This window comes from Convolutriloba macropyga, chromosome 4, assembly GCF_964194025.1.
Source record: "Convolutriloba macropyga chromosome 4, txConMacr16.3, whole genome shotgun sequence".
Taxonomy (NCBI): domain Eukaryota; kingdom Metazoa; phylum Xenacoelomorpha; order Acoela; family Convolutidae; genus Convolutriloba; species Convolutriloba macropyga.
The window spans coordinates 57186557-57203667 of NC_134471.1; the positions used below are offsets into that span (position 1 = coordinate 57186557).

General features: G+C 35.8%; 1 protein-coding gene across 1 annotated transcript; it reads left to right on the forward strand.

The window, feature by feature from the left end:
* The first annotated feature begins 2096 nt into the window (after positions 1 to 2096).
* Positions 2097 to 16430, forward strand: LOC142338548 (uncharacterized). The gene is made up of 6 exons (XM_075388337.1): positions 2097 to 2248; positions 3255 to 3387; positions 4238 to 4345; positions 8556 to 8798; positions 9279 to 9358; positions 15860 to 16430. Exons 1-6 carry the CDS (start codon positions 2148 to 2150, stop codon positions 16059 to 16061), a joined length of 867 nt encoding a protein of 288 aa, XP_075244452.1. The 5' UTR covers positions 2097 to 2147; the 3' UTR covers positions 16062 to 16430.
* Positions 16431 to 17111: the final 681 nt, after the last annotated feature.

Below are 17111 nucleotides of genomic sequence, written 5' to 3' on the forward strand. Positions count from 1 at the left end.
ATTGTATCCCTTAGTGCTAGCCTCCCTAAGTACAATCTGTCTACTACTGTAGTTATAGCTCGTCAGTAGCTCAACAACCAATTCGACGCAACATTCGATCAAAGTTATGTTTGTCCAATTTAACTAAAGGCGGCACTCGATTAATGAGCAATATACGATAAAAAATTAAGTTTTATTGAAACTTGGGGAAAAAACAAGCATTCTAACTGTCCACTTGTATTAACTAACGTTTTTTGGTATTCATAAAATAATCAGTGGAAAAACTGGAGGCTTAATCCAAGCACAATGTTTGATCGACCTCGAACGGAATGAAAAAATTATAGTAGCTGTGCATGCCTTTTATGTCAAAAGTTTGCGTGATCTACTCTCAAACAACCGGCGAGCGGTTGGCCTTGGTAGTACCCAGCTGGGGCTTTGAGATGCTAGCATTAAGTGAGGGTGAATCGGGGTCGGTTGTGGGGAAGGGGGTTCAAGCAATGGGAGAGGTGTTGGTAGTGTTGACGGGATGGACAAGAGTGGATCCAAACGGCCAGCTGGAGGAGGGTGGACTGCGGGTGTGTTGGTGTGAGGGGTAAAACGTTTTAGATCAAGAACCGATTTTCACACCAAAGAAACTGTCGCCTCAAAACAGTTTTGGTGAGCACATGTAGCAAACAAAAGGCAACAAAAATTGAGTTCCCACGGCTCAATTTTGTCGTTAACAGTATAATTGAAAGTTTTGAGTCATGATCTAAAAAATTTTTCGTTCACAAAAAGTATTCTTTTTTACACTGAACAACACATTATGAGCAACACTTGACAAAATTCGTTTGAAGATTAGAAAGTGGGTTTTATTCTCGATGTTGTTAAGTTGCCTACAAAAAAGTTTGTGGCATGATTTTAGGTCCCGTTAGTCAATATTTTCAACATACTTTGTAGCATCTAAGTGTTTTCCAACAAAATCGATCAAGAGACAATTTTTTGCAATTTTTTTGGGTAATATTTGAACTATTGCCTCATTTCAGCATGCTTTGGTTAGTTAAACCAAAAGCCCGTTCTACGCCAGTCGTTTGTGCGTGGTTTTTTCCAACTGTTGTTGGTTTTGTTTATAAAAAATATATCAGATCTACTCACCGGTCCGTTGGTAGAGGGCTTTTTGTCCTTTTCAAACAATTATGCTTCACGCATTAACCCTCTAATCTTGCGTAGAAGCCTATATAAAAGAAATTAGTCGAGACAACATTTCTTGACATCCTACAAATCATTAGTTAATCGTGGCATGATTTTCTGTTTTAGTATACCCTCCTAACCGCACCCCCTTCCCGGCTCAACCAGGATCAATTATTTAGTACCTAACAATCGATAGCAAAAATACAAAACAAGAAAGTACAATGAATCACTAAGGGGACGGAAATTCAACCTTGGCACAAACCGTTAAAACATATAGTGGTATGATTGTTTGGAGTTGAATTGAATTATCCAGCAACAGTAAAATCAAACAATCAACATCATAATTACTACTTGTAGGGAATATAACAAGAAGTACATCTCAGGAAATGGTAACCCAGAAAGACCTCATAGAGAAGATTTAAATTAGATTCAATAAAAAGGTTTTGTGCTACGTTCAGAATTTATTATTTGCTCTCAAACGAAGTTTGTAGCAATTATAATAGTCCTGTCGGTCTTTTTTAATGCAATTTTTCGCTTGACCGATTTTTCGTCTGACTCATTTGACTTTTCGTAACAGGTAGCTTCCAGAGGGCATTAGGTTCTCTAAGAGCCTTTCAGCTCACTAGTCTCCAAGTATGCGATTAACATGAACCGTTTTGGAGACTTATTTATATGGTGTGAAGGGCGGTTTTTCAAGGTTACCCTCCCCACACAACAACCCCCCCACCCCATTCACACACACACACACACACACACACACACACACACAGCACCTCTCACCCCCCTCACACACTGTTGCCCCTACACCCCCCCCCCGCACCGCCCCTTCAATTATGCTAAAGATAGCTAGCCTCACTAAACCGTGGCTAGCTACTGACGAAGCCAACCGCTCACCGGTCGTTTGAAAGCAATTTGCCCGACGTTAGTCGGTTATGTTCGATGATATATTATGTTCGATGATATAGGTCTTAGAAAAATGTTTACCAAACTTGTAAAAAATGTTTGCACAGAAAGAGGTGTATGACAAATTCGGCAGTCTCGGAATCCACGTGGGGGAGTTGGTCGGATTCAATAAAGTGGAGAGATACCTCACCAAAAGGTTAGTTGCCCGTGTCGAGTTTTCACCCTTAACTCTACCCCCCCCCCCCCATTAACAGGGCCCGGGGTTTAATGCCTAATTGACTCTTATCGATTCCGGAAAAGAGCATAAAAGTGTAACGTCCCGGGTCGAAGTTTTATCAAAGGAAAATGTAAGAATTGCGGTGAAAAGCGGCGCAAAAAAAATTTTTCACAGCAAAGTTCCCGTGTTCTTTAGCGATGAATGCGTTGAAAGCAGTGAATTAGTGTAACATTTGCGGCGAATTTTTGTAACATTTGCGGCGAATTTTTGTAAGATTTGGAACAAATTCTTGTAAAATTTGCTATTATCAGCGGTGAATTTTTTTCACCGCATTTTCCTGGTAGCGATTTTTAGCGTTTACACCTCGGCGATTGAAACAAACACGCTTGAATCTCCACTCTTCGCACTCTTAATTAGCAAAAACTATTCTAATTTTAGCGGAAATACTCGACCCGGACAACGCTAATCCATATCAACCAACCATTAAATTTTTCACAAGCTTCAAAGCTGTCCTTAAAAACAGCTTTCAAAAAACTCATTTAAATTGGAAAATCTTATCGTGAAAAAAGAAGATTGACGGAAATTCAGGGTAGACAAATGTGCTCCAAAGTGCTGGGATCGTGAAACTGCTTCTATTTCTCCATCAGAATCAATAACACATTCTGAGGTTTTAGGCCTGAGTTTTTTTGGTGATGAATTAACAGAGCAAACCAGGTGGCCGGTTCGTGAACAACTGTTATCCAAATAGATTTAGCAAGTGCATCGGAAACGGAGCTTCATAAGGACTTCGTTATAATAAACATTTAAATTATCGATTCTCCCTCTATAATATTTCCGGCAAAACTGCTCACAAAAAATGTCTTCTCTCGAGTCGAAAACAAAAGTTAATCTTGCAAGATTACCTTTTTCTGCAAAAATATTGCACGATTAATTTTTGTTCTAGACTAGGGTTTTTTTCTGATTATAGACAGCTGTTATTTTGCAGGTCAGCGGGGTACAAATTCACAACAGTGATGCTGTTTTTGCTGACTGGCTGTTGTTTCTGTTGCTGTTGCTACTTCTGTTTCTGCTTCTGTTGTGGGCTCTGTTTGCCCAAAAAGGACGGGAAAACTGCTAAGGTCTTCGCTACATTTCATGTTAACAACTCTACCTACAATGAAGTTTTAGAGCTTCATAAGTAAATATTTACAAGACAGAGTTAAATAATATGCGTTTGTACATCAACTTCAAGTTAAAACGACGCAGCTTTTGCTTTATAAAGGCAATATCATCATTCAAAATGGTTCATCAAATTTGGTTCTCCTTTTTTCATCACTAAATATTTGTGCATTGTTTTGATAGTACCTGTATTAATCAGCATTTGCGAGAAATCAACTCTCAAATTGATTGAAATCAGTTGTATGGAAGTTGAAATTGGAAACTTAATAACTTATAATGCCATCGGAAGCCTAATACAATGGTGGTGGTCAAGCAAGCCGATAGGCAAGCTAGCCGAATTTTGAAAACGAGGTCAAAGAAGACGAAAAATTTTGGGATACCCGTATTTTAAGTTGCCCCTGGCGGGCCGGTGGGCGCGCGATTTCCGGATTACATCCCACAGAGAATGAGAGGCATGGCCATGGATAGCGGTCTGCTGAGGCCCGTACCCACTAGATGTCTAAAAATTGACGCATTTTTGTTTCTTTGGTGCATTGGAATACATTATGCACTATAATACTACGCGCAGTATTGATTGTAACGGCTAACAATGCATTATTTCTGATGGATTACATAACTATTACATAACTTTCGGCTTGTTTTTCTGTCGGCTTACTTTTACTTCGGCTTCCTTTGCGTTCGCCTAATACAATCAATCGAGCTCGAATTTGCTCAAATAGCTCTTAAAGCGGTACCAGCAAAGATAAGGAATTGCTCTTCGATTATGTGAAATCTTGTGCGGGATTCGTATTCTATCTTTTCTCACTTTAGGCGATTGAGGATGGGAACGCCAAGTCACAGAATCCCTACTACCAGCACTTGGCGAAAGAGCAGAAGTCGTGGAATGAGAAAGTGATCACGGAACAACCCAAAAACAAGGTTGGATTAAAATTTGTTTTTAGAAATGATAAAGCAAAAATTCATTCCTGTGCTTCAGAAAATAAGTGTGAAAGAGATGATAGAATATTCAAAGTAAAGTCAAAGGAAAATAGAACATACGATAAGCTTAATATAGGTACGATTGGAGCTGTAATTTTCAAAGTCAATAAAGCTGGGCAGATGAAGCTTTAGCTAAGGAGAATGACTAGGTAATAAAAGACACCTAAAATTGTTATGTATAATGAAAGAGTTGCTCACATAAAAATGCCTCTCTAAAAATGGCGCCGCCCAATTTGTTTCAGCGACTTCAGACCGAATTCTTAAAGCAAAACCGAATTCATTATTTTTGGAGCCCCTAAAAAGAACAAAATCGAACAAATAGTTATTAACGGATGTACAGTTCTCGAGAAAAAAGTTGTGAAATACTTGGGAGTTCATGTTGACTGTAATCTTTCTTTCGATGAAGAAATAAAAAAAATGTACTAAGAAAAATGGCTGTTGGCATAAAGAACGTTAACTCCATCAAAAATACATTTCCAGAAAAATCTAGATCTGCTTTACTGAACGCTCTTGTTTTAAGTCATCTGCATTACCCAATTGTTCTGTTCTCAGGTCTTAAAGAATCATTTCGAGTTACTCTAAATAAACAACTGAACTGGGGAATAAATGCATGTTTCAATAGAATCAAATTTGACAGGACCACTGATCTCAAGATCAAGCACAAAATCTTACCAGTAGAATACCTCATAAAGTATCGGGTTATATATTTCAAAAAGCTTCTAAAAGCAGATCTACCAATTTTCGATGAACTCAAGTTAGCGACCCTTAGTGCTAAAATGAATGACAAATATAATGCAAATATAATGCAAAACTGTTTTACAAAAAAAGCAATTGACTGGTATAGCGATTTACATCTCGCCTTGAGGCGGAATATCCCTAAAAAGCGGGCTCTCAAAACTACAATAAAAAATCATTTCTGGAATGAGTTTCTAAAAGACCCAACGGTTTCTGAATTGAATTCCTATCTCAAATCTTTCAAGTTCAATCTTAATTTGACTTAGTTTAGGGCGTTATTTATTCTTCTAAGAAATGTTAATTGGAGGATTAGCATTTTTTAAACTTTTCTATTTTCTCGAAAATTTTAATTGTAGAATTAGCATTTTCAAAAGTTTTTCTCAAAATTATAATGCATCTCACTTAATTTGTCGATATTTAACACATTGTAAATTTAATACAATTTCAAACTTTCACAATATGTGACATTTGTTTCATTTATATTTCTTAACACTACATTGCCTTTAAACTATGTTCTGTATTCTATAGTTCATACTCAAAGGAATTAACAATTTTTTTCTTTATGTGTAACTCCTCTAGAAAATGTCGCAATTATAACAGTCATGCTGGTCTTTTGAAAATTTTGTACTACTAATTTTACGTCTGGTCGATTTTTCGTCTGGATATTTGACTTTTTGAACCTCAATAACAGGATGAACAATTGGAGCCCGTAGTTCATTAAATTCTCTTAAAGCTTTTCAGCTCAAGAGTCTCTCAGTATGTGATTAAACTGTTTAAGAGACATTAATTCACGGTGGAAGGAGTGATTCTTAGAGATTGACCCCCCTTATGCTTAACCCCCACCCCCTAACTCTACCCACTTAACCACCAGCGCCCGTTCACCGCCGCCTCCAATCCTCCTCATCCCATTTGTTAGCAGCTGCGCTTTTACCCACACGTTTTTACTCACCTGCGCTCACTACCCACACACCCTCAACCATGCTCAACCCACCCGATCCAACTCAATTAACCTAAAACTAGCCGCCCTAAGCCGCAGCTAGCCACTAACGAAGTCAACCACTCGTTAGTTTTTTAGAGCAATTCGGCTAATGCTAGTCGACTAGCTCTGCTTCTGCCATTTGCTTCCGAAAAAGTAAGTGTTCTTTTTAACTAGCTAAATACATCATACTTGGATGCTGAATCAGATCCAATAATGCCGCTCACGTAACACTTTCGATTTTGTTACGTGAAAAAATTATCTTTGACTCAGTACACAAAACTTTTTATGAGCTTGGTAAAATTTTGCAAAACTCTCTAAATGATCCAAATCTCAACATTCCGGCATCTTTAGCCCCCTTTCTGGGCCGTTAGGTGTTCAATGCAACCAACAGTTTACGAGTACCGAAATTAAGGCAACTTTCAGAAAAAATGACTAGCGATCTATAAAGCGCAATTACGCTTAAATACCACAAAAGGTAAAAGACGTTCAAATGTAAAAGACGACATTTTATTGGGTATTTAAAATTAACAAATTGTAATCGCAAATTGAATACAACATAACTGTTTTGAAATGTCATAATACTTTCCTATGAAAGGGGAAAGCGGTGTATAGTTAGTATATTCCACAAGTAAATGGTCATAACCAACCATTGAAAAAAACTATCTAAGGACACGCCGATTAGTGGACGCTGTTTAAATTGAGTTCTTTTCAATTGTATTAAGATAGTAAAAATGGAAAATAGTGGAATGTGTTAGTACATATACACAAAAACATTAAAACCGAAAACATAGTAATCTTTGGCACAATATTGGGACGTCAAAACTGTTTCTGTTTTTTTTGTTGCTTTTGACCGTCGGTATATTTCGAGTAGAGCGAAATGAGCATGTTTTGCCACTTTGCAGTTCAATCAACAGCTATTGAGGTTATTTGAAGCCCTGAATAAACTTCTTGCCCCAAGATACTCCCTACGAATTCCCACCAAAAGCATGAACCAGGCTACAAACAATCTAGAATCCCCTATTCATTTGAGAGCAATTAGCTCGCCGATACTCTTATGTTTAATAGCCGCCCTCATCTTCTCAGCCGGCTATTATAGCACTCCTATCTTTTTTTACAATTCAAAGAATTTGAATTTTATTGGGGCGCTGTCTTTTTTTTAAGATCTGTTCACACATTTTCATGATTTTTGAAGTCAAATTGGAGTAGTGATTTTGGTCACGCCGAAACAGGAAGTAGAGCGAAAAAGCGAGTGATTTTGCGGCGTGAAATTTTTGCGCTCTAAATTTAAAGTAGAGTGAGAAAACAGTGTTTGAAGAAAAATTCGCTCTCTCGCTAGTGGTCTTTTGTTCACATGCGGCAATTTCACTTTGATTTTTTACTGTTTTTTCGATTTTTCGGATCGGATTATTTTCTAAATGGTTTTCCCAATCCATTCATAGTCCGTTCTATGTCTAGTTTTCTGTTTAGTCAAAGAAAGTTCTTTGAATTGTACGTCAGGACTTGTCCTGCTATGTTTTTGACTTCGTCGAACAAAAAAATGTTTCGCTATCCCTCATTTTGCCGCTTTTTCAATACAATATTTTGCGTGAAATCTTTTTGACTTCTCTAGGCTAGTTTCTTTTTGACTTCTCTCATTCTGCTAAAAGTGATTTTGAACATCAGTTGCTCAGCAAAGCAATTCAAAATGAAGAGTCAGTATAAAAATTGAAGTCAGAAATAGAAACGAGATAAACCCATAAAGCCCAATTTTAGATGCCCGCTATTTAAACGTCGTTCCTATAAGTATTAGTTACCTCTCTCTAATGCTTATTGGTATTGATAGTAGCCCCTGTAGCCTCCTTCTAAGAAACAGAAGTATGTTCAACTACGAAATGCCATCAAAATAAATCGGACTTAAAAAATGTTTTTGTACAAAAATCTTTTTTTTTCAATATCTTCTATTCGTTCAATCCCAATCATGCTTATTGGAATCAACGGCGGCTATTTTCCGGCAATCTGCCGGGTATGTTTCTTAATGCCATTGGATTAAAATTCAGATATTGTTTTCTCTTGTAGTTATCGATGAGATTTCCATTAGCGAAATCTACCATAAATTTATTTTAAAATATTGATTGCTGGCTTACCTGGTTTCCATAGGCAGATGATTTACAGGGTGAGAAAAACTTTTGATTTATGCGTTTAGTTTCTGAATGGTTCTGTACGCTTCTGTTCCAAGTTCATTATCGGGCACCTTGATTAGTTAGGGCCGTGAACTGGATAAAGTATTCTCATTCTATGGAGTAGATGTTATATGTTCTTGTCAAAAATTTTATTTTAAAACGTCATTGCGGATAAATTTGCAAAGAGTGCCAGATGTATTCGAACAGGCCAGCGGCAAAATATCCAAAACAGCGAAATAATTTGAACCTAAATGTTTCCCATGTCAAATTTCACTAGAAACCTCCTACCACCCCAATGGTTGAGATCAAAGACAGTGATACCACAACCCAAAATTCAGACAAAAACTACAATAAGAGCGGAAGCAGTAATACTAATCAAAACAAAAGCCTCAACAGTCAGAAACACCCTCAGTCGATGGTCGACCGAGGTGAGAGGGCATCGAAGAGAACGAACCACCCGAGCCCAAATCTATCCGATCGAAATAAGGGAACTTTGACACACATGAAACAATCACCTCAGGTAAAGATTTTTAAAAGTAACACCAAATTATACTACTCTTGGTACGGCTATAGAGTCTATTTTCATGCCAACAAAGAAAGTGCTAAATCAGCATTGAAGTTTCTTAAGAGCCTCAATTAGTGTTTCAAATTAACAAATATTTACACTATTAAAGTTGTGTCGTTACTGAAAAAGTAACAGAAGATATTTTAAAAGAAGAACGAATCGTATGACAAAACATAAGATCTTGAGCTACATTTAATTAAAATAAGGAAGTTAAAATAAAAAAATTAAATGACTCTGACGTTAAAATAAAAAATTACACGACTGAAATTCTGCGAGGTTTAGGTTAAATTAAGAAAAAATTTTGATGAAAAAGGAAATATAAAAAGGACTTGGTCCCCGTTCAGCTGACTTCACGAGACCTCAAGTTTCTTTTCTACGGGTTAGCTGCCAAAAATCAGGCCATGAGCTAAACATAAGAACTGCTTTTGCTTTCAGGTTGTAAACAGTGGCAGTGTCAGAAGTCCCGCTAATTCTCAGAGGTCAAATCTCAGCAATCCAGATCACCATAGGTCAAGGTCAGTGCTCTTTATAGGCAAAGATAACTAAGAAAATGAAAGAAAGACCACGGTACTAATTGTACACCGAGGGGAAGTAGAGGAAATAGTACTCAAAATTTATTGTCGGGAGAGGGGTTTGCGTTACCTTCCCAGAAATTTTGTCGTGATGTTTTTAATCATGAATAGCTAAATCGAAGACGTTAGACGGGCGTAGTGAATTAAGTCGCAAAATTAGCTCTGGGATTTCTAATGTATCAACCAAATAAACACTAGTTTGCATCCACTGAGGTTGAGTTATAACCCAGTGAGTTATAACCATTCTTATCTCATTCCATTACAAAGATAGCATCGTCAAAATAGCTGGATGTACAGATTACGTGACTCGAATGAAATCACTGACAAAATCTGCCATTAATAGTGAACCGCGTAGTGGTTCGAGATATTAGTCAGAATTTCGAACTGACTTTAACACATTGCATGTTCTAAAATGCCAGCAATTTTAAAATCTGGCACTATATATCAGAAAATTTGGCATGGTAGAATCTATTGAGAGAGATATTGAGAGTCTACCGAGATATTGAAAGCACTTAAATAACGGGTAAATAGTTCCAACACGCCAACCAAAAAGCCTAAAACGGACAATACTTCCAAAGAAATGTAATTAGTAGTTACGTTCGGCTTTAAGGCATTGCACAAAATGGAAGCGAATTTGGAAAATTAATTTAAGCCCAACAAATTTTATCAGAAGTATTTTTTTGCAAAGAGCGTGAAATACTAGATTTCGCATTCTAGTAAACAAATTTAATAGCCGCCATCAACCTTTCATTGTCTATCATATAGGCACTCTCCCTTTTACAATTCGTGGAGTTTGAATTGTATTGGGATGGTGTCTTTTTAAGCCTCGAAGAGGAGTATTGGAGAAGTCCTTTATTAATAGCCGCGTCCTCAATTCCAGGCGGCTATTATAGCGCTCCTAAATTGTTTTTTAACAAGTCAAAGAATTTGAATTGTATTGGTGCGCTGTGTTTTTTTAAGATGTGTTCACACATTTTTCAATGAGTTTAATTTTTCAAAACGGGATAAACAGGTAAATCCCAGCGGGCATTAAGTTTCATTAGAGGCCCAAAGTGGGTCTTAGTAGTCTTTCAAATGCTTATAGTGGTGCAGCTGCTGGGATGGCCTTAATTTAAAAGGTCATTTTTAGGAGTTTTTGGGCTCAAAATAGTGCAATTTTTCATTTTTTTTGATTTTTCGTTTTGATTAGTCTTAGGTTGAAGTTTTCAAAAATTGATGAAGGCCTTTTGCGAGAAAAATTGCTTGTTATGGCCATTTTATGAGCTATGTTTTTTGTCTTTTTTTGAGTTTTTTTAGCCCGAGGTGTCAAGAAACTTCCTCTAGGTTTTGATAAAGGGTTTGATGATAGATTACTGCATAGTTTCTAGTGGTAATGGAATGGAGTTTTCAAAAATTGATGAAGGCCTTTTGCGAGAAAAATTGCTTGTTATGGCCATTTTATGAGCTATGTTTTTTGTCTTCTTTTGAGTTTTTTTTTAGCCCGAGGTGTTAGAAACTTCCTCTAGGTTTTGATAAAGGGTTTGATGATAGATTACTGCATAGTTTCTAGTGGTAATGGAATGGTTTTCATGGTTTTGCCGTCATGAGTTTTGGAATTTTTTGACAAAACTTGCAATTTTTTTCCTATTTTTTGACATTTATTGTCATTATTCAAGTTGTTTGAGTCCCAGGGGCCAGGAAACATCATCAAGGGTTGCATAATAAGTGACTGAAATTTTTTTAGTCGTGATGGAATAGGTTTCAACTTTTGATTATCACAAATTTTAGCGATTTTTTTTTTGACAAAATTCGCATTTTCAGGTTTTTGAAAATTTTCGTCATTATTTTCAGTTTTTCCATTTTCAGGGACATGCAACCTTCTTTGAGGTTTGTTAATAGGGCACTGCATAGTTTCTAGTAACAATGGAATGGTTTTTAACATTTCAATGTCTCAAATTTTAGAATTTTTTTTGATAAAATCTGCAAATTTTTTAAGTCTTCCTAAAGTTTTTGTCAGTTTTTGATATTCGTCTATTCTCAAGTGCGAGAAAACATTTTCCACGTTCTAATAATAAATTACTGCATAATTTTAAGTTTCAATGGATCTGTTTTCAACAACTTAACCTTTCGACTTTTAAAAGTTTTTGGATGAAATTTGCAATTTTTTTCAATTTTTTCAAAACATTTGTTTTTTATTAATTTTTTCTTGCCTCAGTAGCCAGGTAATCTCATCCAGGTTTTGATAGTATGGTATTAAATAGTTGCTATGGGGCAATTCAATGGCTTTCATCATTTTAATAGAACGAAATTCTATTTTTTGGAGTTTGAAGCTTTTTCTAAAAAATTATTGCCTGTCGATCTATGCGCCAATGAGCTTTTTGAAGCTTGGAGTTGGGTAACTGGATATTCTCAAGAGACACAAAAATGATTCTGAAGATATTTATATAACAATTTTCAGCAACATTTTCATATAATTTGCAATTGACTTCTTTTTTTTCTAAATTTTTTCTTTTTCGAGTTAATCGATCTTCAAGGGCCAATGAATATTTTTCAGTCTTGCAGATATAATAGTTGACCGATTTCAGAAACAAAAATTGGTTTTAAACATATTTTTGAAATAGGTATTTTTAAAGAGGAAAAATTTTGCCTTAGGTTTAAAAGCTTCCAGAGTTTTAGCAATGAGTATATTTTTGTTTAGTTTGGATTCTTTTAGTTTCTCAATTTTTTGAGATGATTTTGTTTGTGTTCTGGCTGGCATTGTTCTATTGATCTGCTGGTCAAGTAGATACGGCTGAGTTTTTCATTCAATTCTTTGAATTGTATTTCTGGACATGTCCTGATATTTTTTTTTTACTCCGTCTAACAGATATTTGTTTCGTCTTACCCTGACCTCTTGGAATTGACTTTTTCAATGACGTACCTCACTAAAAAATGAATTCTGAACTCACTTATGGAATTTTAAATTTTATGAACATTTACTTCTTAAACGTCAATAGTGTGCATCTAGGAAATGCCAAACATATATGCCCTTTTTCTTGATCATTAGAGTCTTGTGTTTTTGATTTTGAATATTAATTTTAAAAGGCCCTATGAGGGTTTTCTCCTTTTAGAGCTTTCGTGTCTCATAAAAATGACAGACCAAAGCTAACCCAAACAATTTAGTGGTCTATTAAAGGACTGGTGGTCGATCTGTCTATCTAATCTCTTTAGTTGTTTCAATTTATTGAAGGCCCCAAGCGTCTATCGCGGCTATTTTCCGGCAATCTGCCGGCTATGTTTTATTTTTAATCACTTTAATTGGAGTGAAAATTGAAATAGGAATTGAAACGCGTGAAACATTTTGGAGAAGTTTGGGTGCTGAACAAAACTGAAGAAGGGTGTGAAAAAAGATTTTTTTTTGGTTTATAACGGTATTTTGGAGAGAGTGAAAAATTAAGGTTTGAAAAAAAAATTATAGGCGATCGAAATTTTTTGTTCACGTGCAGTTTTTTCAACAAATTTGTTCTTAAATTGTTCTGGTTAAGAAATTTGACTATAAAATGATATCTTTCTTATGGTTGTTTGATAGTGGTTTGCAGGTTACTGGTAATAAATATGAATTTTATACAATTTATGTTCTTCAGCTATTTTCTGAATTCAAGGCGATTTTTTGCCACTTTTCGCCGGTTGTTTTGTTTTACTGCCTTCAGTTAGATTTAAAAAATTGCCCATTACTTACTGAGATTTCGGATACTAAATGAGTACAGTTTTGTTGTTTTATAACCTTTTTTGTTGAGAAATGTGACAAAAAATTGGGAAATTATCATTTTTTTAAAAAAATTTTGGCAGTTTTTCCCGTTTTCTATATTTTTACACACTTTTTTGTTTAGCCTATTATGCCTGTTGTTTTGTGACAATATTAATATTCTTATTTGTCAATTTGATTTTTTCTTTGAATTTTTGTGATATTGTAACATTTTAAAAAAATAGTTACTCTTTTTTAATTTTTTAGTTCAAAAACCTATTAATAACTTTTTACTTCAATTGTTTTTCTCGTGAATAGCTTAGTTAGATACTATTGTTTTGAATAGATAGTTTCTTGGTTCTCTTCAAGTCGTTTCCGGAGTTCTTCCAGCTATGTTTTTATTGAGATCTGTTCACACATTTTTGAAAAATTTGATGTCAAATTGAAGTAAAGATTTTGGTCACGCCGAAGCAGAAAGTAAGGAGAAAAAAACTAGTGGTTTTGCAGTGTGAAATTTGTTCTCTGTAACTTCAGTGTTGAGCAGGAAAACGCTGTTTGAACAAAACTTCAAAATCTTGCTATTTTTTTGTTCACAAGCAGAATTTTTACTGTTTTTACGGTTTTTCAATTGTTTAATAGCCGCGAAGCGATAGTGGCTTTTTTTGGGAACATCGTGGGTTTTTTATTTGTCATCTCCGTCGATGAATCTTGCGATCTGAGTTCTTGGAAGTGTTTCTTTTTTTCAATGACTTCAGCGACTTCTACTGCTTTGCAAAAAAACATTTGCGTGCGTCAAGTCATTTCTGCTTTTAGGTCAATTGTGTGATTTACTTCACTTAAAAAATTACTTCTGAACTCACTTATGGCACTTTTATCTTATAAACATTTACTAGTTAAAGAGCAAGATTGAGCATCTAAGTAGTGCCAAACTTATATGCCCTAGGTCAGGACTTCTCATGCTATGTTTTTAAATTCGTTTTACCTTTTGATAACGCTCATCGTTTTACATAAGTCAAGATTTCCACGCTTGACTCGTGTTTGGCCACACCCACTGTTTCAACCGAACTGACTTTAAATTGTTTCACGCATTGAACTACGCACTGAAACTATATACTGATTTAGAGGATTTTGAACTAAAAGAAACAAATTCTGTCAGTTTCTATCTCTTTTTTTATTCTTCTGTTTCAATCCCGATGTGCGTCAAGCGCCTCAACGGCGGCTATTTCCCAGCAAACTGCCGTTTATGCTTTAAGTACAAAAAATAGAGATGTATTCCACATTTACAACATGACTTTAAATTTCAAAACTGATCTAAATAATATATCTATAACTGAAAGTACTAAGATACAACTACTTCATATGGTTAAGATACTTTTAGAAACATTAGTTACAAAAATGAGGGATAATACTGCATTTAAAATACCACTTAAATGTTTTTGTAATTATTATGCAATTACTTGGTGCTACTTTGTGAATCTATTAATTTTTCGCGCTAATTCACTTAAAAACGATTTTTGCTCCTTTCAAAATAATTTTGCTTTCAGTCCCTGAAAACGCAATATACGCATCCAAATTAAGTGAAATCTAACTACAACTTTGCAAAATGGGCTTTCTTAAAAAGTATTTTGCTGCTGAAAGTACATTCCCGTTTTCAATGTTGAGTTGAAAAGTGGAAAACAATGACTTTGGAGTTGAAAATAATGAATTTTCATTTAGGGCACAGCCTTTCCATCCTCAAAGCAAGTAGGTTTCACACGTAGTGTGTTAAGATAGGAAAAATGAAACGGGGTTACAAAAATTTACTCGCAAGATTTGGTACCGGTAGGCGCTCGTAATGGATCTGGCATTCGAAACGTGAACTCAAAACGTGTTTCAAGGATCATCAAAGAGCCACCAAAAATGTGTTTAATGATTATTGACTTCTCTTCTTTTCAAATTCAAAAAGGATTTTTGCAGAAATTATAGTTACAAGATGTCAGTGAGGTGAGAAAATACTTTCTTTATTTCCTTTTGTTACCCAATGTTTGGTCGAGCTATAATCAATAATGCAACTCGTTACGGGGAATGATTACTAGTTTACTTTTCATGACTGATTTTTTTTTTGCATTTTTATAGCTCGCAAACAGTGATAAATAATATCGGAACCTTGAGCATAACTTTTTCCTAGTTATATAAACAAGATGAAATATCATGGATTAATTGGTTTCAGAAAATGTGCAAGTTTTAAGCAAAAATAAGCGAAAACTTATTTTAAATCATTCAGGTTTAGTATTATTCTATAGTAATGAGATGATACAAAACTTTATCTGAAATTGATACAAAACTTTATTTGAAGTTGAAACTATCAATTTTCAGGGTTTCGCCTTGACGAGCATGGTGAACTCTCAATAATTTGTTCCAAAAAATCTCACGACCACTGAGTTTTGATATATCGAAAACAATGACTTTTAAGCGATTTTTTCATTCGCAACAATTGATTTTCTTCCGATCACCCAACCTACCACATGACCACAAAAAATAGGCAAAATCAAAAGTTTGAGGACAGGAAATGCTACTATGTTGACAATCAGGGCTTCACTCAACTGGGCTTCCGGGCCACCAAAAAAAAGTAAGCAAGAATAAAAATGGTTAGTCAATTCTTCGACTGACTTTTAACTAAAAAATTAAGGATGAAAACATACCAGTCAATCAATGAATTAGAATATAATAACTGTAAAACAACAAAATTTTGTGTCAAATAGATCTGACCAGACAAGTCAACGTCATTCAAAACGCACCAGCAGCCGTCGATCACCCAGCCAGAGGAGTAATAATAATAACAGCAACACAAATAACAACAATGGCAGAACAAGTGAGCGGCGCAATCTTGGCAGTCAACAACACACTAAAAGAGCAACAGAGAAAAGCAAAGTTGACTCTGAATGGATGAGTTATCGCAAGTAAACTAATGAAGTAAACATCGTGCTACTGATAGTTAGAAATATTAGTGATCTAATAGATGAAAATGAACAAACAAATTGCTTCAGTTATAAATAAGTCTCGATAAACTTAAATAACTCTGAAACGAAGTTTGTCGCAATTATAATAAAGTTTTGAAGTCTTTTTATAAACTCATTTTCACTTAGTCGCTTTTTCATCAGACCCTCTGATTTTGAAAAAGAATTTCTTACGCTTGACTTTTGTGCGATTTCAATTGTTCTTATTCAAAATTTAAGTCACCAACTTCATTCGCGGCAGCTCACCTCTAAAAGTCAAATCAAAAGTGCGCCAAAACTGGTTTCATTTCATAATAGCAGCAATTCATAATAAGCTTTACTACTATCATTTTAAGTCTCTCGGAGAAATTATAACCCCTCCCTATCTGAAGTAAGGCACAATTGACCCTCAACTGTCGTTTGAGAGCAATTTTACTGACGTCGTTGATTACGTTTTTAATTGCTCTCAAACGAAGTTTGTAGCAATTATATTAGTCCTGTCGGTCTTTTTTATGCGATTTTTCGCTTGACCGATTTTTCGTCTGACGCTTTTGAATTTTCGTCCTCAAAAACGGGATAAACAGGTAGCGCCCAGCGGGCATTAGGTGCTCTTAGAGCCTTTGAGCTCTGTTTCAGCTCAAACTGTTTTGGAGACTTATACTTATGTTGGTGAAGGGCGGTTCTTAGAGGTTGACGACACCCCCCCCCCTATTGCCCCCACCGCGCTGTTGCCCCCCACCCCACTGTTTCCCACCCCCTCTCCATCCCATCAGACCCCCGATGAACACCCCCCCCCCCCCCCCCCCCCCCCCCCCCCCCCCCCCCCCCCCCCCGCCCGCCTCCCGTGGCTACTGACGAACAACCGATCGCTAAAAACGCGCAATTTTATACTAACTTTCACAAATTTTTCTTTGAGTTTTTTTGGAAATTTGTGCCAATTTTTGTGTTTTTTTAGCCCTAGTTGTCAAGAAACCTCCTACAGGGTTTTATATTAGGTTACTGCATAGTTTCTAGTGGT

Excerpts from the sequence above, each read along its gene's own strand:
- LOC142338548 (XM_075388337.1), top strand. The coding sequence starts at position 2,148 with ATGTTTGCACAGAAAGAGGTGTATGACAAATTCGGCAGTCTCGGAATC. Across the intron at positions 3,388-4,237 it reads AGGACGGGAAAACTGCTAAG|GCGATTGAGGATGGGAACGC; the intron begins GTCTTCGCTACA and ends TTCTCACTTTAG. Across the intron at positions 9,359-15,859 it reads CCAGATCACCATAGGTCAAG|ATCTGACCAGACAAGTCAAC; the intron begins GTCAGTGCTCTT and ends TGTGTCAAATAG.